We start from the raw sequence: 26,098 nt of genomic DNA, 5'->3' as shown, positions 1-26,098 counted from the left end.
TGGCAGCACGAGTGGAGTAAAGACACCAGCGGGAGAAAGTTCTATGACGTAAAACCATTACTCAATCCTGGGAACACAATTATCTTGCCTCAGATGGATCAGATTAAGTTGGCCCGATTAAGACTGGGTCATTGTGGATTGGCAAGTGGGCTGTTACTGGTGGGAAAGCACAGGGACGGAAAGTGCCAAGTCTGTGGAGTACAGGAGTCTGTCAAGCATGTCATCATGTTCTGTCCGAGATATAATGAGGAAAGGAGATTGTTATTCATTGGCCTAAACGTTCTGGGAGTTGATCTATTATCTGTTAATACTCTGATGGGTGATGGTCCTAATCAAACAGAAAGAGCATTGGAACTATTTCACTTCCTAAAAGCCACGCTTTAATGTAGCCTGTCTTTATCACCAGTGGGAGGCAGCAATGCACTAACAGTGCCTAGTCTGCCGGAAAGGAACAGAAGAAGAAGAAGAAGAAGAAGAATACAGTCAGTTACGGAGCTCCGCAACTCTGCTCTGTTGGACCCTTTGTGACATTTCTCTCCTTTATTGAGTTATATATGTTTTTCCCAAAGTCCAGCCCAAAGGGAGTTCCCATCTCCCATAGAAAGCTCTGCTCTGAAAACAGCTTGTTTGTAGTCCAGCCTTTCACTTCCTTCACTGTGACGTCACAATGAAAACGCATCATAAAGCTTGCCAAGCAGCTAGCGGGGTCAGGTACGCTCTCAAACCAAGCTAGTCTGAGCGGAGGCCCTTTGGCTCGACTCGCCTTTGTTTGGGTTTCCATTGTAGAAATGTTGCACCTGTACCTGCTTCCAGGTACTTTTTTTCGTATCACCTCACCTCCGTCGAGGTTCCAAGCGAGCTGAGGGATACTAAAACGGAAAGTGAAAACATGACAGACTGCTGATTGCTCAGAGAGAATATTCACTATTCACTGCATCATCATCGCGCACACCAGACAGAGACCAGCAACAGAAAGTTTTATATTTTACAGTTTTCGTATCGAATTTCATCACTAAATCCACTTCTTAGAAGTTTTGACGTGAGAAATCAGCTGTGTAGATTTCGAATATTGACAGTTTTACGAGAAGTGATGGTGGAACAAAAATGTGCTTGAATATTGTCGGCGTTGAGGAGCTCAGCAAGTGGCTGCGGGGGAAGCCTGTGCCAACCCGCGGGAGGAGCGTGTGAGGCCGGCCAGCCGCCCGCTCACAGAGCCCTCTGCTCCCGCCGTCACACAGACCGCTGCAGCAACAACGGCAGAGGAAACACAGCTGGAAGTTTTCATACCGCTTATCTGTCTTTACATTCTGAGGAATGTTGAAACGTTTTAACTTAAAAAAGAGAAAGCTGTGTGGATCGCTGGTGTGTGTGTGTCGCATTGAACATTACGTCGTGGCAGTTGTGTGTGGTGTCGCTATGACAACAAGCTGCAATGGAAAACGGAGCAGGGCCGAGTAGAGTCGAGTCTATCGATTTGCGCTATGGTAGCATTTTTTGGCAAGGCAGCATAGATCGTCAGAACACCGGCAACAGTTCAACGTTCAGTCCTGATGGTAAGATGTGGAACAATGATGTTGTGTGGTTGTGGACTTGTGAGTAACTTATAACATCTGCTAGGTTACGGTCACAGTCTGAAGCGGCTTTGATTTGGATCACACTACCTTGTTTCTTACGACCCGCCCTTCTCTGCTTCTGATTGGCTAGTAGTCCTTACCTGGGAACTGCGCCTGTACAACTCCCAAAACAAAGATTTTGTATAAGTAAGATGCATCACTCTGTAGCTCAAGAGTGGAGCGTACAACACATAGGGTGAAAAGAGGAGCTGCAGCAATGTGCAGTATGAGAAAAATATTGTGTTTTTTGAAAATTAAACCATGTAAACCTGTTCTGGTACAACATCTAATTAAGATTTTGAACCTGAAAATGAGCATAATACCACCTCTTTAACACCTGGACTGGCTTCAAATTATGACACTGGGTACATAATCATAGGTTCTGTCATTATATTTACTGTTACAATACATTACTTCAAGTCATACGAAACACTTTCCAATATTGATGTTTCTATGAATGCAAGATATGATTTCAATGTGTTAAACTTTTGCTTTTATATTAGAAATATTTATATATATATATATATATATATATTATATGTTATATATGCTAATATACTAATATGTTATATATGCTAATATATATACTAAATTTACTTAAAATAAAATCACATTCTTCACACCTAGTGGGATTCATTGTTACTCCGTGCAGGTCATTCTTTGTTTCATCATTTACCCACAGGTTGGTTTGGATGTGTGCTCGTTCTTCTGTGTTTAAACTAGACTTAAATCAGAGCAACAAACAAGGCATTCTTCAAAAACTATTCAGGCTCTGGTACTGACTCCTTATTTATCTTTAAGTATAAGGTAGAAATTGAAAATACTCCTGCACAGACAGAAATACACTGCATAATTACTTTTCAGCATGTGAACCATGAATCATTTTTGGGTGTATTTTCAATTTTTACTAGTGAGTGGTGTTTCTTAGCAAGAGTTCAACTTTAATGTTTGATATTTTATCTGTGTTGTATAATTAACTTGGAACTGACAGACAGAGTGACATTTAACATTTTCAGTCAATAGTAAAAACAAAATGAGTGTAAATATAGACTTTATTTCAGTGTGAAACATAATTTATAAAAATAAAAAATAAAAAACACATATGGACAACATTTAAAACTAAGTGTAAAAGTGAACAGAAGGGGAGAAGGCCTTTTCATGTCCACGGCCTCATATGCTGATCATGTCCAGCACACTGAGGATGCTTTCTGCAGCTGTCTGGAACCAGATGGGACATCTGATCCACAGGGTGACTCTGGGAGGAAAATAAATGAGTAATAAATGTTGCAAGTAGTTAATGTAAAATTCTGTAGAAAGTTAACTATAAAAGATGCCTCAGTTTGGGTGACAGTACTATTATGTCACATTTGAGAGAAAAGGGAGCCACACCTCGATATTTAGATAATGTTTTAGTGTTGTCCTTTGAAGACAGACAATATAATAGCAACAATATCAGCTGTCAAATGTCACGTAGCTATAACAATAAATGCTGATTCATGGTATCGTTAACATTAGTTTGCACATAATCTAGTGTGGCAAATTCCCACATTTATATATTAAAACACGTTGAAGCATTTTAAATCTCGTGTAGTATAACCTAAATAACAGAAATAGTTACTTGTTACTTTAAGTGTTGTATATATACAACACTTAAAAAAACTATAGTTTCAGGTTAACTTACCTGCCGTAACGCCTAAGCTGGTAACGATGCGGCCACAGGCCACCAAATGCCAACCAGACAAGCCCTGGGTGGAAGCTACTTCTGCTAACGCAGAGTAGCATTTAGCATTACCTCAGTAGCCTGAGCTAACTCGGTCACATAGAGCTAGGCGGACGGGGTTTCAGCGACCAGGCACCGTAGTTCCACCCACGACCCGCCTCTTTGCCCACTTTTGGTTATGATGTCTATCTGGCAGCAAACATTTTTCATGATCGTGTACAGGATTTAAAGAAAATGACCTGCACATATATTGTGGTTAAAACTGAAATATTATGTGGGTTTCTTTATGTTGAACAGAGGTTTCTCTATACATTAACCAATGAAGACACATGGATTGGTTTGAGCGACCGAGAAGAGGAAGGGACCTGGAAATGGATAGATGGAACTCCAAAGACTCTGACGTAAGGATCCACTGGTTGAATTTTATTTTTCTAAAATTTATTTGTTTTGAATGGAACTTTCAGCAGACAAGCACAGATGTCGTGCATTCATTAAAATTTACATAAGTTTATTATAGATAACACAAAATGACTCAACCGGTTTCTACCAATGCAAAAATGTTACTGCAGCTTTCAGATAATAAAGAATAACGAAGAGTAAACTCTTTAATTAGGCCTAAGATCCATTATCAATTTTATATTACACTTTTTTATTGAACAGTTTTCCCATGGGAGGGTGATTTATTTCTGGGAAGTTATCATTTTAAAACTTTAGGATGACACCTGCCTCCTCAGTTTGTATAAGCAAGTCACCACTGCACTGAACAAAACCAGGTCAGGCAACCGGAGCTGGAACACTTTAGTCACAGCATACTGCTAACAACATGCCATGTGTACAGTCACAGTGCTAAGCAGTTACAAATTCTCAAACAATGTTTTTTCTTAAATATAATCAGAAACTACAATGCAGTACCATAAAATCTACTTCTAGTTTTGTGTAATTTACACCGTTTTAGTTTATCTACTAGTACTGTGGCATATTATTGGAAAGAAAGTGTTCACAGTGTGTGTATATATGCGTTCTCTAACTGTAGCCTGTGTTTGACTTTATTACTGTATTATTGTGCTATTGTATTATTGTATAAATAAGCATATAATGAGCATTGTACAATCCAGAGTCAAATTCCTTGTATGTGTACACATACCTGGCAATTCATAGTTTTCAGTCACGTGACATGCGCGAAACAACATAGCTGCTCACACCGCGATTCCCCCCTTGAGACGCCGCAAAAGCAGTCAAGTTTTCACCTTTCAACTTAAGGAAAAGAAAGATATGAACACAAACTGCAAATGTTTGGCATATCCGGGCTAACGTTACAGCATCCCTTGCCGCATTTCTACTGTTAAAAACCGCCAGGCCCTGCCGCCGCTCGACTGTACGGTAATGTTTACTTTAACCTTCTGGGGAATCCCTCACCCAACACAGCTCAGGCTTGTCTCCTCCTCAATTAGTAAACCCGAAAGCACAACAACCATCCAGCATTTTGACAAAACAAAAAGTAACAAACTCAAACTGTCTCTCTTGCTTATTGGTTGGCAGGCAGCGGAAAATTACGTCTTTTTGCTCTTCAAGGGACCGTTTTCCTTGGAATGTGACGTCACGTGAAAACTATGAATAAAGCGGATTTTAATTCTGAACGGAGGACCTTGATTCAGTATGTTACCTTGGTGATTCATTTTGCTTAAGAAATACTTGTAGTTCTGGAGAAATTTTACATTTATAATTTATTACCCTGGAGAGCATTATGGGCCACTGAGGAACTGTGTTTGTCAGAGATTTATAGACTTGGGATTTTATTTTTCATTAACATGTTAGGTACGGAGCAGTATGGCAGTCTGATAATGGTGGTGGAGATCCACGTTGGGGCGAAGAGGATTGTGCACATTTGATACCTTACACCAATGAGTGGAATGACCGGTCCTGTGAAACTTCTTTGCGATGGATCTGTGAGAAAGTAGCCTAAAATCGGTGTATGTTTTAAGAGTCTACATTTGATAATGCCTTTTCAATGTATGCTATAATAATGCAAGGTGTTTAGAAATGATTGTTCTTGTATGTAGACATGAGATCATGCTGTAGCAATGTCTCTTAGTTACAGTTCATCCAATTTATCAAAGCCTTTTTCTGATGTAAAGGTTAAACTTAATTTGAAAATACAGTAAATCAGAAATCTAAATCTTTATGTTGCTTGTATAAGTACAATACATTTCTATAGTAAACAGATACAGTAGAAAAAAATAAACACCCACAATTACATTTTCTTATATCACTGTATATAATACTGCTGCAATATACCACGAGAATATTGTTACTCCAACTGATATTTCCAGCTGTTCAGGGTGTTGACTTTTATTTTACCTGGGAGCCTGTGGTCATCTGTTTTGCATCATTACATGATGCTGAGTTTTATAGAGAATAATCTCATGTGTGCACTTCTTGTCATGGTTTTGGGGTTTTTGTAGTGTTTGGTTTTTCTTGTGGTTTTGTTGACAAGCTTTTCTCGTTGTTTGTTTTCTTGTCCCCCGAGTGTGTATGTCATCTTATCTTATGTCATCTGCTCATTAGTCAAGTTCCCATTTTACAGAGTGTTATGACAGCACATAAGATATTACAAGAACATCTAAGGTAATGATTAATTTGCTCATACAATATACACTCACCTAAAGGATTATTGGGAACACCTGTTCAATTTCTTATTAATGCAATTATCTAATTAACCAATCACATGGCAGTTGCTTCAATGCATTTAGGGGTGTGGTCCTGGTCAAGACAATCTCCTGAACTCCAAACTGAATGTCAGAATGGGAAAGAAAGGTGATTTAAGCAATTTTGAGCGTGGCATGGTTGTTGGTGCCAGACGGGCCGGTCGAGTATTTCACAATATGCTCAGTTACTGGGATTTTCACACACAACCATTTCTAGGGTTTACAAAGAATGGTGTGAAAAGGGAAAAACATCCAGTATGCGGCAGTCCTGTGGGCGAAAATGCCTCGTTGATGCTAGAGGTTAATGGGCCGACTGATTCAAGCTGAGCAACTTTGACTGAGATAACCACTCGTTACAACCGAGGTATTCAGCAAAGCATTTGTGAAGCCACAACACGCACAACCTTGAGGCGGATGGGCTACAACAGCAGAAGACCCCACCGGGTACCACTCATCTCCACTACAAATAGGAAAAAGAGGCTACAATTTGGAATTTGGAAAAATTGGACAGTTGAAGACTGGAAAAATGTTGCCTGGTCTGACGAGTCTCGATTTCTGTTGAGACATTCAGATGGTAGAGTCAGAATTTGGCGTAAACAGAATGAGAACATGGATCCATCATGCCTTGTTACCACTGTGCAGGCTGCTGGTGGTGGTGTAATGGTGTGGGGGATGTTTTCTTGGCACACTTTAGGCCCCTAAGTGCCAATTGGGCATCGTTTAAATGCCACAGCCTACCTGAGCATTGTTTCTGACATTCCACCATGTACCCATCCTCTGATGGCTACTTCCAGCAGGATAACGCACCATGTCACAAAGCTCGAATCATTTCAAATTGGTTTCTTGAACATGACAATGAGTTCACTGTACTAAAATGGCCCCCACAGTCACCAGATCTCAACCCAGTAGAACATCTTTGGGATGCGGTGGAACGGGACCTTCGTGCCCTGGATGTGCATCCCACAAATCTCCATCAACTGCAAGATGCTATCCTATCAATATGGGCCAACATTTCTAAAGAATGCTTTCAGCACCTTGTTGAATCAATGCCACGTAGAATTAAGGCAGTTCTGAAGGCGAAAGGGGGTCAAACACAGTATTAGTATGGTGTTCCTAATAATCCTTTAGGTGAGTGTATAGTGGCTGCAGATGTGCATCTCATAGAAAACTTTATTTTATCATTCTTCAAGCATATCTGCAATTGTATCTCTCCTGACTAAAATGTAAGTAAATTAGGAACTATTTAGGAGTATAAATAAAATGTAAATCAGCCCAGACATCTTATTGACTATTAAAACATAATTTTGCCACAGCATTTTTCATTAACTGTACAAACATTTTTAGTCTGATGTAACCATCAACTACATGTCTCTGCTGTGATGTCACAGGCAACATGCAGGCTTTATCCTTCCTGTTTCTTTTTTTTTTCTGTGTCCACGTCTGATCAAACACATCACACTTTCATATACATATATATATATATACTGAACAAAATTATAAACACAGCACTTTTGTTTTTTTGTCTTTTGCCCCCATTCATCATGAGCTGAACTCAATGATCTAAGACTTTTTCTATGTACACAAAAGGCCTATTTCTATATCAAGATGGTGATCAGGCAGCATGGGTATTGCACAGGTGTGCCTTAGGCTGGCCACAATAGAAGGCCACTCGAAAATGTGCAGTTCCATCACACAGCACAATGCCACAGATGTTGCAAGTTTGAGGGAACGTGCAATTGGCATTCTGACTGCAGGAATGTCCACCAGAGCTGTTGCCCGTGAATTGAATGTTCATTTCTCTACCATAAGCCACCTCCAAAGGCGTTTCAGAGAATTTGGCAGTACATCCAACCAACCTCACAACCGCACACCATGTGTAACCACACCAGCCAGGGACCTCCACATCCAGCATCTTCACCTCCAAGATCGTCTGAGACCAGCCACCCGGACATCCGCTGCAACAATCTGTTTGCATAACCAAAGAATTTCTGCACCAACTGTCAGGAACCATCTCAGGTAAGCTCATCTGCATGCTCGTCATCGTCATCGGGACAACAAGGATCAGTTACAAGCTTGGAAACTAACGATCTAAACTGCGCCAAGCTGGATGTAATGAGGTCAGTGTAAACAGGAAAAGAGGGAGGGGTGACGAAGTTGATGAGGGTCGGTTTTCCCTGGAAAAAAACAAAGCGAGGTGAAGTCAATCATGTTCCTGACATCCATAAAACTACATTGACACTGGAAGACCAGAGAAGTGTCTTGAATAAAATGAAGAAGAGGGGGGAAAGACATGGATCTCAGACAGAAGATGGACCTCACATTCTCCCTTAGGAGAAAGGCGATTGTGGAAGCGGAGGCCATGGTAGGGTAAATCCTGATTTTTTCAGGGAGAAACATTTTTTTTTAATTGTAACATTTAGTTATTTAGTTTATTTTTTTGAGTGCTTTTCAAAGCAGAGATGAATACATTTGCATCCACTGGCTCATTCAGAGTGGTTTTGTGTAAATAGGCCTTAATTCACTGCTCTGAGTAAAGTCTGTTGTCTTTTTTTCTGATAATCAGATATCTGACATTGCACTTCATCGAAAGAAAACGTGCCTTGAAGGTCTACCCATATTTGTTTGCGACAAATCAGAGAACCTTTTCCTGACATGGCTGGTGAGTACAGCATGGGGTTTATCTTTTGAATGTATAATATGTAGTTTCTGCTACTATGATTCTCAACAACAATGACAAAAGATGAATTTCTCTGATGACCTAAAGTAGCATGAGATCATAGCAGCTGAATTATCCACAGAGGTCTCCTCTTATCCAAAAAAAAACACAGAATAGGCCAGCCAAAAACTGAATTAAGCAGTTTCATGTTAAAAATCGGTGTCTCTCTGAGGCAGTATGGCAAGCTTTTAGCTGCTGCTAACGTCTATCCAGTTGCTTTCTCTGATAACTTCAAATCCAGATGTTCATGTTGTTCTTACCTCTTTAAAAAACAAATTGACCAGGTGATTAAATCAGGGATGTCCCGATCCCTTTTTTTTTTTTTACCTCAAATCTGATCCACATCATTGGTGATGGCACAATGGATAAGACACATGCCTTTGGTGTGAGAGACTTGGGATCAAACGCCTGTTGAGACCCCTCCACCATTGTGTCCCTGAGCAAGACACTTAACCCCTAATTGCTCCAGAGGTGTGTGACCTCTGACATGTATAGCAATGTAAGTTGCTTTGGATAAAAGCGTCAGCTAAATGTAATATAATATTGAGTATCGACTGATACAGAGTCCTGATCTGATCCTTTTTGAGTTTATGAAGTGCACTTGAATGCACATGAAATCTTGTGTAAATCTCATAAAAATGTGACTTGAACTGGATAGTTCGGTTTGACAACTGTCAGACAACCACAACACTGAAGATTACTGAGAAGGGGATATGAAACTTTTGACAGGTAACCAAATGCATATAAAATGGATCGTTACACTACCTGAAATTACATGTTTCTCTGTGTTGGAGTTGTGTGAACATTGTTGTAAACAATTGGATTAATGTAAGAATACAATTAAACAAAACATATAACATGTCTAGTGCGTGCATGCAGCCTGTTGCAGTTGCTCCGTCGTTCGTCGTCTTCTTTTCTAACTTTAACTTTCTTTTTTATATCTCGTGTGATTTTTGGTCTATACGCAATTTAAACTAGACTCTCTCTCATCATGGAAGTTGAGAGAGTTTTGGTAAGCCACGGCACCGTTGCGCAGCAACTTCATGGCCGCTTTGTTTACAACCGGGACCAGCTGATCGCGCTGAAGCCGACCGGGGCACCCAGGCCCACAGACATCCCCACTGAGATCTGGTGGAGGACACACAGAGGTTGCAGAGGAGGAACAAACGGCGAGGGAAGAGAGAGGGGTCCAGACAACAGAGACTTAGGAGAAGGAGATTTAAGCCATGTCTCCCCTCTCTCATCATGGGCACGTGAGATCACTGGCTAATAAGATGGACAAGCTAACAGTGTTAGCCCGGAGTCAGAAGGAGTACCGGGAGTGTAGTTTAATGTGCCCCAACACTATCGACCCCCGGTCGATATTCCTGACCACAACGTCTCCATCGATGGCTTTCAGACTGTTCGGGCCGACAGGGACTACACCAAGAGCGGTAAGCGTAAAGGCGGGGGGCTTGCTGTTCTAGCTAACAACAGATGGTGTAATCCCGGTCATATTACGGTTAAACAGCGTATCTGTAGCCCGGACATTGAGTGCTGTGGGACTCCGGCAATATTATCTGCCATGGGAAATTTCACATGCCATCGCTGTAGCTGTTTACATTCCGGCCTCTACCAACCCGTCGGCGTGTAACATGACCCACTCAGACATTGCTGAACTCCAGACTCAACACCCGAGTGCCCTCATAGTGATCTCGGGTAACTTCAACCACGTCACCATGACCACCACACTAACCAACTTCACCCAGTATGTGAGCTGCCATACTAGAGAGGAGAGGACCCTGGACCTGCTGTATGCTAACGTTAGGGATGCATACAGCTCTTCCACCCTCCCCACAACCTGGTTCACATCAATCCGTGGTATGTGCCTCTGATGAAAAGGCAGCCTGCGACCACAAGGACGGTGAGGAGATGGTCGGAGGAGGCCTATGAGAGACTTCAGGGATGTTTCGAGGTAACAGACTGGGATGCTCTCTGTGAGCCACATGGAGAGGAGATTGATGAGTGTATCACAGACTACATAAACTTCTGTGTGGACTGCACTGTCCCAACAAAGACTGTCCATTGTTACCCAAACAACAAACCGTGGGTAACAAAGGACATCAAGAACATCCTGAATGCTAAGAGGAGGGCTTTCAGAGATGGTAATAGGGAGGAGGTTAGGGCCATTCAGGGGGACCTGAATGTGAAGATCAGGGAGGCTAAGGAGAAGTACAGGAAGCTGGAGCTTAAACTCCAGCAGAACAACATGAGGGAGGTCTGGAGCGGCACGAGGAACATTACTGGGGAGTTGAAGGCAGCTTGGACAGGACTAACGAACTTAATCTGTTCTTTAACAGATTTGATACTCTGGCTCCTGCCCATCCCCCAACTAACTCATCTGCTGTCTCCCTCAAACACCTCCAACCCAACTACTCCTCCTCACTGTCCCCCACCCTCCTGTGAATTATACAAGGTTTTAATAACTGTTTAAAATTAGGTGATGAATGTTTTAAAGCTTACACTGGGCATGAAGGAGGCAGGATTCTAACTAAAATCAAACTGAATGTTTGTTTAAAATAAACACGTTAATTGAAGTGGCTTTGTTTGTTATCTTCACAAATCTAATTAATTGGCACTACTTATATATATATTTTGTAGTTCTTAGTGTATAGAGCTCAAATGTTTAAGTTTATACATACATTAGTTGGCATGACTTTTTTGTTTGGAATATTTAGACTATGTAGAACTCAAATAAGGTTTTATACATATGAAATATAAATTATCTTAACAAAAAATTTTAGTTGGCAGGACATTTTTGTTTGGAATATTTAGTATTTAGAACTCAAAATTTAAAGTTTTTATACATATGAACATACAGAATCCTATCCAGAGACAAAAAATCTGCTTTTCGGTCAATTGATAAAGAAGCTTACAGCACTGCCAGAGCAAGACTGAAAGCTGACATCAAGGAGGCAAAGTGGAGACATCAGCAGAGACTGGAGAGAGACCAACAGCAAAGATATATGTGAGGCCACATTATCGGATGAACTTAACACCTTTTATGTTTGCTTTGATCTCATCAACAAGGAGCCAAGCATGAAATCTACTCCACCTCCAGAAAAACGGCCACTGTCAGTATCCACAGCAGATGTGAGGAGAGTCCTGCTGAGAGTGAATATGAGTAAATCAGCAGGGCCTTCTTGGCCATGTACTGAAAGCCTGTGCCAATCTAGTTGATGTTATTACTGACATTTTCAACATCTCACTAGCCATGTCTCCATCTAATTTTCATGCGAATTATAAGCGTACTTTTGAAATGTCGCAAAAAAGAAAACAACTCTGTAAGCATCATCTTCTTCTTCATCATCTATTACTCTGTGCATTGTGTGCAAAATCAAAAAGATTTGAAAAGAAAAACAAAACATATGTAAAAGAAAATATGCATTGGTTGTAATGTCATTGCACACAAAATGAAAGATTCTTCTGTTAAAAATTAAAAGAAGTATCAATGAGCTCGTATACATGAGCTCAACTCAAGACAAGTGAAATACATGCTAAGCTGTAATGCCATTATTGCATGGAACAAAAAAAACTCTGCTCTCATATTAAACAAAAAACAAAACAAATACCAGATCAGTAACTTTCAAGTTGTGCATATACAACTACAGGAAATTCTGTAAATAGCTGAATATAACAGTTCTATTTGTTTCTGTTCATTTTAAGGAAAGCACTTCGCTCCAACAAGTCTAACGCTGGTGCTGCTTCTGGTTCCTCAATAACCTCTTCTTCTGCGTGGGAAAGTGCATTTGACCACTGCCTGTTTCAGCACTTCCTGGATATTTCCATCAGCCACATCAACATTAACAAGAATTTCACAGACAGTTGGGTTGACAAAGCAGGCAGCTGCTGCAAGTGTTGAGAACTTTTCGTCGGTTGAATCCAAGAGGCAAGCAAAACGCTGGTTCAGATTTGGATCTCATTTTCTCTGCACGAGTGGCAAGGTCTCTGTACCGAGTGTTCTCTGCAAAGTCAGTTAGGTGGCTCAGCAGATCAAAGAGGGCAGGAACCACTAGCGACATAGATGTGGTGTCACTCTGGAGGATTTTAGTGTGTTTTGGAAAAGGCAGCAGTAGGTCATGCAATGATGAAAGCTTTTGCCACTCACTAGTAAGCAAACTGTCTCATCAAATCATTTGTGATTTGACAGACTGCATCTTTGACTGTGAGGAGTCATGTGGGGCAGTCATTTACAACAATAACACCACACTGGTCAAATAACCTCTGTTGCAACTGAGGACTTGCAAAAGAGCTTCACCACAGACAGGACTCTTTTGACAGTTGTCTCTTTCACAACATGTGGACCGCAAGTTGTATGGTATGCACCACGCACGGTGTCCCGTCCATTTCCATGTCGACATGATGGTACCTAATAACAAGAAGAAAAGACAACCAAATAAGTCCAAACCTAATAAAGTGGCTGGTGTGTGTCTGTATATACTGCATGTAGTGTGTGACAGGGGTAAAATCATTCATGTGATAATTGACTGTCATGTAAAAGAATAAACTAAATATGGCTCACTGCTGGTCATCAATTTCAGAGACACTTTCCATCGTGGACCCAGGGGAGTCGTCCTCAGAGCTGGTTTCTTCTGCTGTGGTGTTTTTAAAGGCTGCCACCATATTACTCCCATTGTCTGTTATTACCGTCAGGATCTTCTCTTTTGGTATGGCCCACTCTTGCCATTTGTTCACACGTCTTAATAGACTGTGCAGTGTGTGGGTGAGCTACTTGTTCAAGGGCCAACAATATGTGTACAGGTTTACTTTGTTCAACACAAAAGTAGCATGCGCTTATAGCAAGGAAGGAGGCTGTCAGTCCTTTTTTTGTCCACAAGTCAAGGCCAATGGATACTCTCCGGGCAGCAGCCAGTCTCTCTTTGAATTTTTGTCTTTCATGTTCATACTGTGTTTCAATCTGTTACATCCAAGTAGGGGATTAGGGAGTAACCATTGATGTTAAGTACCGAAAGTAAGGATGGGAGACACCTGATGAAAAAATAACCACGCGTTTTATTATTAGAACAAAAAGAGCGACCCATGGAGGAACCGCCTCATTTATCCTGTAGCTGACTGAGCACGGGTGGATTCTGTCCGCAATCACCACTCAACCAAAACCTAGCAACGAGGGGAGACAAAACACCACAACAGTAAATACTCCTCTGTAACACATTCAAATAGCTCATGTTAGTTTTCTTTGGAACTGTTAGTCTCCTATCTACTATCGCCATCATTAGCACAAAGTCCTAAATTGTTGTGAGTGGTAAACCTGTGCGCCCAATCCATCTAGCTATGGCCTGCTCCGTGGTCTGTTGTCGATTCAGTTTTGTACTTTGAAGAACTTGAAGAACGAGCTGCACTAGTAGTACGAGCTTAATTTCCACTTGGCCCATGGTCATCTTTGTCATCAGACGTCTTCTGTATCTGTGAGGGTGAATAAAGGGGGAAAAGTTGTGATTTCTTTCTTTCTTGCCCAATCTCCTCAGATCTCTCTCTCTGTCTCTCTCTGTCTCTCTCTCTCTCTCTCACCCACACACACACTCACACACACCCTTTATCCAGTCATATACAACACCACAACATCTACTATAATAGTATACATTTGACTCAATTTGAGGACATATTTAAACTCATTAATTCAGCGAGACAATCGTCTAATCAATACAGTTCAGTGGTGGTTTCCTTTAGCTTCTATTTTATTCCAAGTTTAGCGGAATCACTGTGGTTTATCTGATAAAATAACCTTAGCGTGTATGCTTACCTTTGCATGTATTTCTGGATGAGTCTTCTGTAAATGTCGCTTCAAGTTGGTGGTGTTTTTCCCAGCGATTTTTGCTGCACATGGTTTACAGGCGGTCTTGTTGTCCTTGTTGTCATATGTGAAGTGTGACCAGATGTCAATTCTTGGCTCTGCTGCTTCTTGGCTCTGCTGCTTCTGCACAGGTCAGCCTAGCCTCAGAAATTCGCTCTGATTCCCAACTTGTCACACAAAAAGAGTAGTTATGATTGGATCTCTTGTCCATTCGTTCCTCCCTAATATTTTCGTCAGCAATAAGTGTCAGTTATATTTCATCACATTCTTCGTCATCATATCTGACTTTTTATTTAGTTTTTGTCAGTGAAAAAGGTTTGTTGACGAATATTTTTCGTCATAGTCTTCGTCAACAATATGAACACTGGAATGATGCTGCCATCAGCTCATCTGGCACTTGTAAACACAACAATGTTAGAAAGAAGCCTATTCCTAACTGCCATAAACCTACTGAACTCACCTTAACATGATAATCTCTCTGGCATGTAACAGTGATTATGGCAACGTGCAATACACTGTTTACTGATGTGTGCAATATTTAATCTTGCTGCTGGACACCACTATCAGTCAAATCAGCTCTTATTATATATTCATTATTATGCTCTTATGTTAAATTACTGTTGAACTGGTACTACTTGACATCTATTTATAGAGAATGGTAATGAACCTTTGGGTTGTCACAAAAGTAAATCTTGAATGTAAGCAGGGCCTCACAAGTTACAAACATACAGCTGGAGAGCCTAGACAAACTCAGAAGCGGCTGTCATTCAGCTAATTTCCCTACATAACAAATATTACTTTAACATTACCCATCTCATGAACATGGCCATTACAACCCAGCTAAGTTACAGTAGTCTTGACCTACACAACAACCGCAACCACCGCTGCTTCCCCCTCAACTCCATCCCTCAGTCCAGGTGGAGCCACTTATTCTAGTGACACAGTGACTCTGTTACGGTAACTTTAATGTTACCAATCTAAATCTGACAATGCCTGTTTGGCAAGTTTACCGTTAACATTAATGTAACATAATGTAAGCTGAAAGACAAGGTGGGCAATTAACATTAACGTTACTTCACTACTTACGTTCTAACTGATGCCTTTTGTTCCAAAGTGTTTAAATTCAAACACTTCTCTAATACGTTTTGACTTCTCTGCATGATTCTTTACAAACTGCAGTTAGCAGACTCATGTTTATTTTAGCATCATTACCAAAGCTGAAGCTGGCTAATTAGCTAGTTAGGTAACGTTAGCTAACTTAACAACCTAACGTTATGTACCCATACCTGCTAATTACTGTAAGACATAATTAAAATACTAAAATTTCACTCACCAACAGGAGCAGAGGCTAGTGAGGGTTCTCTTTCTCTGCAATAAATCGCACAGCCTGCCAATGTTCGTCCGGTATCTGCATGAAGAAACGTCCAAAAGGCTCAAACCAGCACGGCTGCCAAGCTTCGTGACTGACTGTATCAGCTGAGCTAATAGACGGCAGTCACGCGGCTAGTTGTGACAGTGACAGCAGCCACCTGTCAATCAAAGTGGCCACGCCCCTAATAATGCAGAATTGTAAGGTTTAATATCATTTGAACGGGTGAGTTGTAAAAAAATTCACCCCCCTCACAACTGTCACGAAGGGCAAAATTAGCGATATACAATAAAACCATCTTTTATACCAGGCTGTAAACATGTTTTATTCTGCTGTAAAGTTGGTTAGCTGCTTCATCCTCAGCACCTCTCCAACAATCATTGAATATTGTTTATTTTTATTTTATTTTGTTAACCATTTTTATAATTGCTTCTGTATTAATGTATATTGTCTGCTATGTAGCAGAAGGGAGTTAAAAAGCTCAATTCCATTATATAACCTGTTATATTGTGACAATAAATGTACCTACCTACCAACCTAAACTATCCGACAAGGCTACACCAACTTAATGAGAATCATTACAGGGTCATTTATTGAAATAGTTGTAACTAAATATTGAAATAGTTGTAACTAACTTCACAAATGTATTGGCGTAAGTCTTGTTGATCTGTATTGTAATGTCTCTTGATGTATCTCATGGAAAAAACCTGTCCTGCAGGATGGAGGATGTTCAGTTGTACCTGTTATTTCCTCTCTGAGTCTGGTTCCTGGGATAAAGGCAGAGAGGACTGCAGATGCAAAGGAGCAGATCTGGTGGTGATAAACAGTCAAGTACAGTGTGTGTTCATGTGTGTGATTCATGGTAATATTTAAATTAGTTTTTATTATAGATAACACAAAATTACTCAACGCAACTGTTTCTTCCAATGCCAAGCTTTTCATTTTTATAAAATTGCAGCTTTTGTCACGCTTCAGATGAGACTGAACAGGAGTAAACCCAAAAGCACAACTCAGACACAGTAGTACACGGCAAGTTCAGTTTATCGTAATCAGTTAGGCTGGGTCACAGTACCAGTTTAGTAGTCCGAGAGAAAGGCAAACAAATCCAGAATCTGGTAGGCAGAAGATAGGTCCGGGAAACAAGCAAAACAGAGTCAAGACACAAGCAGTAAAGAATAAACAAACTAACCATGAACACTGGAATGCTAGGCAGTAGACTAGATAGTCTTGCAAGGAACTAGTGTATGAGGCCGGTTTAAGTGCCCAGACTAATGAGGATGACAACCAGTGCGAGTTCAATCTCAAAATGGTTTGCATTTGCTTCGTTTTTTAGATTGAACATGTTTCCTCAAAACACACACAGACAGTCACAGACGTTATTAAATAGACCTCAAGATTAAATTTATATTCTATCAATTTATAAATATAAAGTTAATGAGAATTTATGCAAACATACTTTAAAAATATATTTTATGTAGGTATAGTATGTTAGTCGGACAATTCATCTATTCAGTCAAAGCCTTTTATGAAAATACAATAAAACAGAAATCTAAATCAAGTACCTTATTATGTATCTATAGGAAAATGTGTTTTTAGAAAGATATTAGAAAGAAACAACTGCCTGAATTACAATTTCTTAAATTACTATATATAATAGGGGTGCAAAATAAGAATATTGCTACTCCAACCGATATTTCCAACTGATTAGGTGTGAATTTGTTTTACCTGGGACCCTATGTTCATCTGTTTTACATTATTATAAAATTCTCAGTTTTATAGAGAATTACATCATGTATGCACTTCTCTTTCCTATCAGGACACTTCTTTGTGCTCTAAGCTTTCACCTAGTTCACCAGCTCTGACAGGCCACAGGGCAGAAAAAACAATTATGACATACACAAGGGGCAAAAAATGAAAGGGGCACAAACATGTATCTCTGGTAAGATTAAAATGGGTTTATTATGTGATTTTTCAAGTAGAACTACATCTCTGTGACAGTAACACACAAGGAACAGTTGACTATTTAACCATTTAGAGACACAAAGATGACTAAAGACACTGATGATCCAGGTATGATTCCTGAAACAGAGAGAAGCAGAGCAGATTGCTGACAGAATAGGCGAGAAGCAAACAGAAAAAGCAGACTGGTGTGAGGTAACATACGCAATACTTCACAGCGATCCGGCAGATTCTGGATGTTTGGCTGCTTCTTTAGTACTGGCTTTCATGGGTAGATACTGCTCACGTGTGGTGATGAGATCAGAGCGAGGTGTGTGTGAGGGAACTGCGATAGGCACGCTCCCCAACCACATGCCAGGAGTGACAGGGAGAAAAACACAAAGCAGACAGAACAAAAACACACCAGCATTTAAACCACAGACAATGATAAACAAAACAAAGACAACCACTAACATACAGACAACATGGCCGTGGATTCGTGACAAAGTTTTGTGTTTCACACAATACACAAAGCTTATTCTAACAAATTCTGAAGTGTATGTGTCTGTGTAACACATGTATTACACCAAAGCACAATTTAAATAAACAAAAAGAAATAAATATGCACCAATACAGGTCATACACATGGTTTTAACAGTGGGGCCTGCTTGTTCACATGTTACACTGAGACAAAAGGCCTTTCTAAAGACTGTTCTCGGTCACCAGTGCCTGAAAAATGGACAAAACCTCTGCATTCTATAGGCTTCAATAGTTGCTGAGTAAGGGGTTCTCTGAGGGGGGCCACTGATTCGTTATGTTTGGTCTGGTATAAAAGGAAGGGGTTAAACCAGTTAGGAAGGCAGTTCAGGAGCAACAGCATCTGCATCCAACATGAGCAACACCAGCATGAACATGAGGGGCAAGGTACTTTTATTAAAAACCTTTTTCTAATAACCAGAAATGATTTATTACAAAATGAGGTCAGCATTTTCACGTTGCTACTTTTATTCTATAACCATTACAATTCCCTTTTTTTCAGATCATCTTCTATGAGGACAGGAACTTCCAGGGTCGTTCCTATGAGTGCATGAACGACTGCTCTGACATGACTTCCTACCTGAGCAGGTGCCACTCCTGCAGGGTGGAGAGCGGCTGCTTCATGGTCTACGACCGTCCCAACTACACAGGAAACCAGTGGTTCATGAAGAGGGGCGAGTACGCTGACTACATGAGCATGATGGGATGGAGTGGTGGCATCAGGTCTTGCCGTATGATCCCCATGGTAATAATATAATTGTGGTTTGTTGTGGATGGGGGTGATCTCTAAGATCATACAATATTATACTATTCTCAATTATACAAGACCTTTCATGACTCCTCGCTGATGTAAACTCTCAAACTGTTTTCAATTTACAGCACAGAGGCCAGTTCAGGATGAAGATCTACGAGAGGGACAACTTCGGTGGTCAGAGTTACGAGATGATGGACGACTGTGAAAACATCATGGACCGTTACCGTATGTCCGACTGCCAGTCCTGCCACGTGATGGACGGCCACTGGCTGATGTACGAGCAGCCCCACTACAGAGGCAGGATGATGTACATGAGGCCTGGAGAGTACAGGAGCTTCAGGGACATGGGCATGAGTGGCACGAGGTGGATGAGCATGAGGCGCATCATGGACTCTTGCTAGTAAATGCTCACTAAATCTTCACTGAACGTATCAAATGCTACTGAATAAAGCAGTTGCTGCACTACTTTGACTTTTGTCGAGCTTATTGCAAAAACTTATAATTTTATATTCCATAAAATATATAATGGCTCATAAAATTCAATAAATTAGATTTTCTTTAGACAGCAAGCAGCTGTTAGAAAGCAAATGTTCATCCCAAACTCTTCTAAAATGTGAAATGTGGCTCTACATTTTAGTCCTAAACTGCAATCTGCCCCAAAGCTGCTAAATCCCCCCACATCCCTAGAAAAAAGACTAAGGACATGAATGTCACTCGCTTCAATGGCAGCTGACAGCTAATGCATGAAATCACTTTCACACATCAATTCATCAATTTGCATTGTGCCTGTTGCTGATTTCCAACTCAGGTGACCAGTTAGTTTTTTTTATGTGGATGTTTGCACGACATCACAGATTCAGGAGGCCAGACTAGAGAGAAGAGGAGCAACATCAACTTATATAAAAGAAACTGACCTAAAAAAGCAAACTAGACCTCTACAATTTGCTGTTTTTTCACTCTTGTGATATATTTGATGAAGATATTAACACATTAACCAAAAGGTTATTCATATTCACATATATGATTTTCTTTCCACAGTTTAAAATAAAAGGCATTTTATTATGTAAAGACAAACCACAAAACCAACAGATCAGCAGCACAAGACAGAGATGTCATACCCTTGACCAAATCAATTTCAAGCCTCTTTATAGACCCTCATGACAATCCTGTATAAAGTATCTGTCCTAGACTCAGATCCAGTACCAGTAGTTCAAACCCACCTACTCTTACCAGTACTGCTCTACAGGAGGAAGAAACCTGCTTCATGACCATGAGGACTTTGATGCTGGCCTCTGCTCTCATTGCAGGACTGTTGTTGTGGCTCTTTATCTGCCATCCTCGTTCCTTACCATGCGTTCTGCAGTTCACTCTGGGAAGCAAAGCTCACTGATCTGGTTTTGGAATTTATTTTATTTTAAACATGAAAATGTCCGGTGTTATGCTCTTTTTTACTAGGCTGTTTGCAAAGCCATGTGCTGAAATCAGTTCCACACTAGTCCAACAGATTGAAGCCTTCGGCCTTCAGCTTCAGTAAGAACCAGTCTTCTGTCAATAGTAACTGGTGTTACAGGTGGGAAGAATTTAAAGAAATCTGTTCCAAAGAACAAATGGGATGGTGTTTATCTATTTCTATTAACAATGTTAAATAAATCATATTTAGTCTAACAATGAATCACATTTCTGTTGTCTGTTCCAGCTTATATCAGCCACCCCTCTAACTATCAAAGCCAACTACACATCTGCAGACGGCCTTCAGGCGGAGAATCTAACCTTCACCTTCAGTCCCACCGTACTGACCAGTGGCTGTCGTGTGTCTGTAAGTATCAGTGATGCTCATTTTATAACATTAAATTTCCTTTATTTAAGGAGAAAAATAAGGAAAATGTAAATCAACATACTGGCATGTCTGTCAAATTGTAGCTTTAAAATCAAAACTTTAATATATAAAACTTTATATGTTATGAATGACATTTATGTAGTTGTTAAACTGTAATAATAATAAATCAATAATCAATTACCATATAAAGGATCATGCTGATATTACTCCTAATTAAACAAGCTTTAATGACTGAATAGTTTTGGTCTTTTCATGTGATTTATTGACATAAAAATACAGAATATTGCAGTAAATTACTTATTACTTATTGCTCTGTGTTTCATTACCTCATCAAAGGGATACTCCTTCACACCTAGGTGTGACAAAATCCAGGACACCAGGGACAGCCCTGAATTTATGTAAACAAAGACTGCAGTCTCCAAAGACTCGAAGCATTAACTGTTTAATTAAATAATCTTTTAGTTACTTGATTACGTTTGCCTCCATTTGAGTAGTTATGTTACCATGTTGTTACTATCTGTTGTTGATATTATTGCTGAAAAGAATCTAAATAAGTTACTGTGTGTAACCAATGCTTGTTCACAATACTTTCTCACACAATTCCTTTAGAAATGATGATAAATGTCATACTACACGCTATTAATTGCCAGCTTGAATTTAAGGCCAAATAACTAAATTTCCCAGTTCCTAAGGAAAGATTGTTTTTGGATTAATCTAAGCTTTTCTCATGTAACCTGAGCTCCCCCAAGTGGACGAAATAAGTATTACATACCATCGTCGGAAATGCCGTTAATGTATAAATGTCACTCATTATTTATCATGACTAATAACTTGACAATTGTTTTCCTGTTACAAAATGCTTAAACTTAGAACGGTACAACCGTTTGACCATTGAGGTTTGATTGTGGAAAATATTTGATTATAATACACGCAAATTGATTTTCTTTTTCTTTTATAGAAATTAAAAGTTTAGAAAGAAACCGGAAATGGCCCGCCCTGCGGGAACGAAGGACTGCCCTCTGGGGAACCACGCCCCTTCCACTCTTCGCTCTGCTCTCTGGACGCTTCGGCACGCGTCCGGCGTGCCCTCTCCTGGCAACACCCTAAGAATTCGACCAGCGCAACGAAGTCTTTGTTTCGCTTGAAGCTACACACGCAAAGTGCTGCGACTTCAGTTTCCCTCAGTTCCAGCAACTTTACTTTTTTTATTTTCTTTCTTTTGCTTTGTTAAAGTTGTCAGTCCGTTAAGTTACACTAGTCTAATTCGAAAACGACCAAGTTCCCTTTTTAAGCTTTTTTGTCGAGCTAACTTCACCGAGGTCAGATCCAGCCACGTAGTCTCGCCAGCAGTAACAAAGGACGACTTAAACCTGACCCGAGACAGGGAGGGGAAGGCTCCACTGCAAGTTTCTTCAATAAGCCTCCCAGAGACGGACCCCCGGAGAAATTCCCTGGCAGAGAAAGCGACTGGCCGACAGCTTCAAGCTGTCCTAAACGAGAACGCACGGACTCTGCCAGTGTGAGGCCGTTTACCAGCAACCCGGCGGGAAGAAACACAAGCAGTAAGACCAAAACCCTACATTCTGTGGTCAGTGACGTCCAATAGTTGCTAATCCATTCATCTTTAGTCCAGCATATGTAATCTTTAAACCCCTAGACAAATTTAACCGAGTTATCATCTAATTGCATTCGCTAGTTACCGTATAAGTCAAATCCTCCCACAATCGAACCTCCATTCTCATTGTTTAGCCATTGTTTATTTCTCTGATGTATTTAACCACCTTTTATATCACCTTAGTTAGTTAATAAATTCGCTGTAAACAAGGAATTGTGTGTATTGTCTACTTCTGAGTCCCTGCCAAGAGAATTTACCCCTTAGATATGAGACTGACCGATTGATTTAAGATAATTGAGCGATTATTAACTAACTGATCACTGGTGAATAATTGTATAATTTTTAAAAGCTACCTAGAGGTCCGGAGACTCTAGGTTAATAACAACTCCGGTGGTGCCTCGAAACGAGACTGTGAATTTCCTTCCAGGCCCTCTGGCATGGTCATACAGTTTCACACAAATACTCACAAACCTGCCTCAGCATCATCAAGGCATCAAACAAATGTACATAGTTAACATTTTATTTATTATTACATTTCTATATATATTTATTCATATTTCTCCCCTCTTTATTTAAATTTGATGTATGTTGTATAGTTATATAGTGTTATAGTTGTTCAACTACAGTTCTATGGTATCAAAAAAATAAAAAGGTAAGAAATAGAAGCACATGGTGTTTTTATTTTCATTATATACATTTGAACATGTGTTTAGAATTTCAAACTTAAAACAAAGCCATAACATTTCCAATACCTATTTTAGTTATTTATATTTACATAATAGGGGACAGCTGTAGCCTTACTTATCATTACTGTTCAAATTGTAAACTGTAATTTAAACTACCTACTGAAAATAATATGCGCTGGTCACAGTGGACTTAGCAGAATAAGATGAAACGTGTACAAATTGGAAAAACATGAAATAACCATTGTAGGAGGGTAGGAACAGAATTTAATGTTAATAAATTAAAGAGTAAAAGCTATGACTTTGTCAGTGAACTGAAGTTCTTTCTCTCGTGATCCTGCCTGACAAGTACCAGGACACATGCAAGGTGATCTCCTATGGGGATCCTTCCACATCAAATGCTGGTTGGAATAACGGTCCTGTTGAACACAGTGCCATCAAACATAGTTGAAGACTATATTGTAATGTAAATATCATTCAGTGACATGTAATATGGTACAACATAGGCAACAAATTTGTGTAACATACCTAGACCTCTTCTGACTTGTCTCTGCAACAAGTCTGATGTGGCTGGTGCAGGTACGGGGGACACCAAATCAGGCTGTCTGGGGTCATCTGGTCGAAGGCACCTCCTTCTAGGCATCCCCACTCCACTTGTGAGTCTGTTCTTCACAATCCTTCTTTGCAACTCGGAAATGTATCCGTAGGTTTTTTCAGATTTCAAGGCATATACGCTGTATCTTCTAGCGTTCTTCTTATACAATCTTCTGAAACTGAAATTACACAAATTACAACCATTTAATATCAGTTTGTAAGTAGAACAAGACACAACCTTGAGTGTAAAGACAATGAATTGCATATACAACATGGGCTGAATATTGTACTATGAATGTGAATATTATACAAGTGTAAAACGTACGTCTCTTTGCCGTCCAACGTTTTCATTGTTGGTCGGTTCCGGTGGAAATTGTAGTCCAAAGCAGCAAGCACAACTCTTGCCTCATAAACTGGGGGGCTGAAAGCATAGCGCTTGCTGGCATACATCAGGATATGATTCTGGAATGACTCTAGGTCTGCAGTCGATCTGACAGAACAAACAAACAAACAAATCCATACTTCTGTGTACATGAGCAGTAAGTATAAATATTACTAATATACATCAGTGTGAAAAAGTATAGCCACACTACCTGAATCGCAGATAGTTGTGAACGTCTTTCTGCCACCTCTTATCGATAACTATATCCACTAAAGCTTTGTGGCACTGGGAGTCTCTCTGGATCCACATCTTTCCCCGCATTTGATCCGATTCAAGGTGCCCGTGTTTGCAACTTCCCGTAGTCCAGGTGTGAATATTGAGACATGGTGAAGGATGCCAACCCATAATGCCTGCAAAACATAAAAATGCACTATAAATATGTCCTTAATATAGCAATTAATGAAATTACTCAAAGATATAATAAAATTGTGTGCTTACAAGAAACTGCTCATGTGTGTCAGCAGTCTTGCAACACCACCTAAAATGGTTGACTATGTCCTTCAGCTAGTTGAAGAGGATGGACTCTCCTTTTATCTTTGCTGCCTTGAAAAAAGAAAAATAAATATTACTGTAAAATACAGACATTCAACTATACTCCCCCCCCCCAAAAAAGAAAACACTAAATGACTACACCAAATGTCTAGAATGAGTAACACATCTTCTGGCAGAGGAAAGTAAACAAAATCTGTTGTCTTTGAGTACAATGAAAACTTCCATACTGTCATCCATCAACTGCACATAGTTCAATAACCCTGATGTACAGAATAGTAACTTTATGGTTAATAAATGTTTCACAACATTAGCCAGTTATTACGCTTACTGCTGCTATTTTTTTGGCAAGGTTCTTCGCACCACGTCACATGTCCAGACTGTGATGAATTCCAAGGGCCTTGTATTTGCCTTTGTCTGGGTCTATGAAGCGGTAAATAATGTCATGTTACTATAATATTTATATTGCTGTTATACACATGCATCCATACAATATATCACATGAATACTTACTCATAAGGGCACGAGCATGAGCATCTGTGCAGATCTCCACTAGCTTTATCTCTGATGTAAGCTTGTCCACAGTCTGGATGAAACCCTCCTTCTCCATGTTCCATGATGTTTGCCGCTTGTCTATGGTGGCAACATGAATGATCTCCTTGGTGTCATTCTCCATGGTGGTGTAGCTGCAGTATTGTGCACAGTGACCAGGAGAGTCATTTCTGCCATCCGCTGAAATTTTTTTAAATATAATTCAACGGAAATACAGTAATTAGTTGTTTCCATACTGTCATTGCTTAGTGTATTCAATAGCTATGTTACATAATACAGTATCAACTACACACCTAGGACAACAACATCTTTCCCTTGAAGGTGACAAAGAGCCTCTGTCCTTCTCTCTTCCCAGACGTCCTTTATTGTATTGACGCAGTAAGTGTCCTGAATGGAGAAGAAGGTGTTCCTGTTCACCATCCCCATGTTCATGAATTTGAACAAGAGGGCAACCTTTTTGTTTCTAATCAAAGCTATTAGGACAAAATTAATATATTGTTATGCATGACTTACCGGTCTGTTCCACTAGAAGCACCAATAATAGACAATGCTGGAGCTGGGACTTGCAAAGATTTTCTCTTCAAGGGAGTTGATGTTGCAGGACCTGTTTCGTAGCTGGAGAAACAACAGCAGCATCAATAAATGAAGTACTACATGACACAGTCGCATACGACTGTAATACA

At 40.0% G+C, this 26,098-nt stretch overlaps 2 protein-coding genes and 2 long non-coding RNA genes across 5 annotated transcripts in view; 2 read left to right on the top strand and 2 right to left on the bottom strand.

The window, feature by feature from the left end:
* The window catches only part of LOC123973871, a 12,438-nt gene extending 6,445 nt beyond the window's left edge, over positions 1-5,993 (top strand). The window contains exons 2-3 of the long non-coding RNA XR_006825718.1: positions 3,631-3,734; positions 5,149-5,993. This is a non-coding gene — a long non-coding RNA (uncharacterized LOC123973871). The remainder of the gene's footprint in view (positions 1-3,630; positions 3,735-5,148) is intronic.
* Positions 5,994-13,931: 7,938 nt separating this feature from the next.
* On the bottom strand, positions 13,932-16,055 carry LOC123974018. Its single transcript, XR_006825752.1, has 3 exons — positions 15,939-16,055; positions 14,555-14,772; positions 13,932-14,217 (listed from the first exon to the last, which is right to left on the bottom strand). It is a non-coding gene; the product is annotated as an uncharacterized LOC123974018 (long non-coding RNA).
* A 654-nt stretch (positions 16,056-16,709) lies between these two features.
* LOC123973596 (gamma-crystallin M3-like) lies at positions 16,710-19,610 on the top strand. 2 transcript variants are annotated; one of them, XM_046053775.1, is made up of 4 exons: positions 16,710-16,800; positions 18,748-18,836; positions 18,952-19,194; positions 19,329-19,610. In XM_046053775.1, the coding sequence occupies exons 2-4, from the start codon at positions 18,804-18,806 to the stop codon at positions 19,602-19,604; spliced, it is 552 nt and encodes a 183-aa protein (XP_045909731.1). In that variant the 5' UTR covers positions 16,710-16,800; positions 18,748-18,803; the 3' UTR covers positions 19,605-19,610. The 2 variants fall into 2 exon arrangements, with proteins under 2 accessions (XP_045909731.1, XP_045909732.1); XM_046053776.1 differs by lacking the exon at positions 16,710-16,800 and having other exon boundaries at positions 18,388-18,836.
* Positions 19,611-23,445: 3,835 nt separating this feature from the next.
* LOC123973228 lies at positions 23,446-24,885 on the bottom strand. Its single transcript, XM_046053069.1, has 5 exons — positions 24,813-24,885; positions 24,526-24,724; positions 24,258-24,422; positions 23,867-24,111; positions 23,446-23,757 (listed from the first exon to the last, which is right to left on the bottom strand). Exons 2-5 carry the CDS (start codon positions 24,717-24,719, stop codon positions 23,714-23,716), a joined length of 648 nt encoding a protein of 215 aa, XP_045909025.1. The 5' UTR covers positions 24,720-24,724; positions 24,813-24,885; the 3' UTR covers positions 23,446-23,713.
* Positions 24,886-26,098: the final 1,213 nt, after the last annotated feature.

The sequence above is a fragment of the Micropterus dolomieu genome, linkage group LG07 (genome assembly GCF_021292245.1).
Source record: "Micropterus dolomieu isolate WLL.071019.BEF.003 ecotype Adirondacks linkage group LG07, ASM2129224v1, whole genome shotgun sequence".
NCBI classification, from domain to species: Eukaryota; Metazoa; Chordata; class Actinopteri; order Centrarchiformes; family Centrarchidae; genus Micropterus; species Micropterus dolomieu.
The sequence above is the reverse complement of the archived record's forward strand: the minus strand, read 5'-3'. Positions and strand labels throughout refer to the sequence as shown.

What these genes read in the sequence shown, in the direction of transcription:
- LOC123973596 (XM_046053775.1), top strand. Translation starts at nt 18,804, where the DNA reads ATGAGCAACACCAGCATGAACATGAGGGGCAAG. An exon ending in GCATGAACATGAGGGGCAAG is followed by an intron (nt 18,837 to 18,951) that starts GTACTTTTATTA and finishes CCTTTTTTTCAG; the next exon opens with ATCATCTTCTATGAGGACAG. An exon ending in CTTGCCGTATGATCCCCATG is followed by an intron (nt 19,195 to 19,328) that starts GTAATAATATAA and finishes TTCAATTTACAG; the next exon opens with CACAGAGGCCAGTTCAGGAT.
- LOC123973228 (XM_046053069.1), bottom strand. Translation starts at nt 24,719, where the DNA reads ATGGGTTGGCATCCTTCACCATGTCTCAATATTCACACCTGGACTACG. An exon ending in CACAACTATCTGCGATTCAG is followed by an intron (nt 24,423 to 24,525) that starts GTAGTGTGGCTA and finishes TTGTTCTGTCAG; the next exon opens with ATCGACTGCAGACCTAGAGT. An exon ending in ACGTTGGACGGCAAAGAGAC is followed by an intron (nt 24,112 to 24,257) that starts GTACGTTTTACA and finishes GTGTAATTTCAG; the next exon opens with TTTCAGAAGATTGTATAAGA.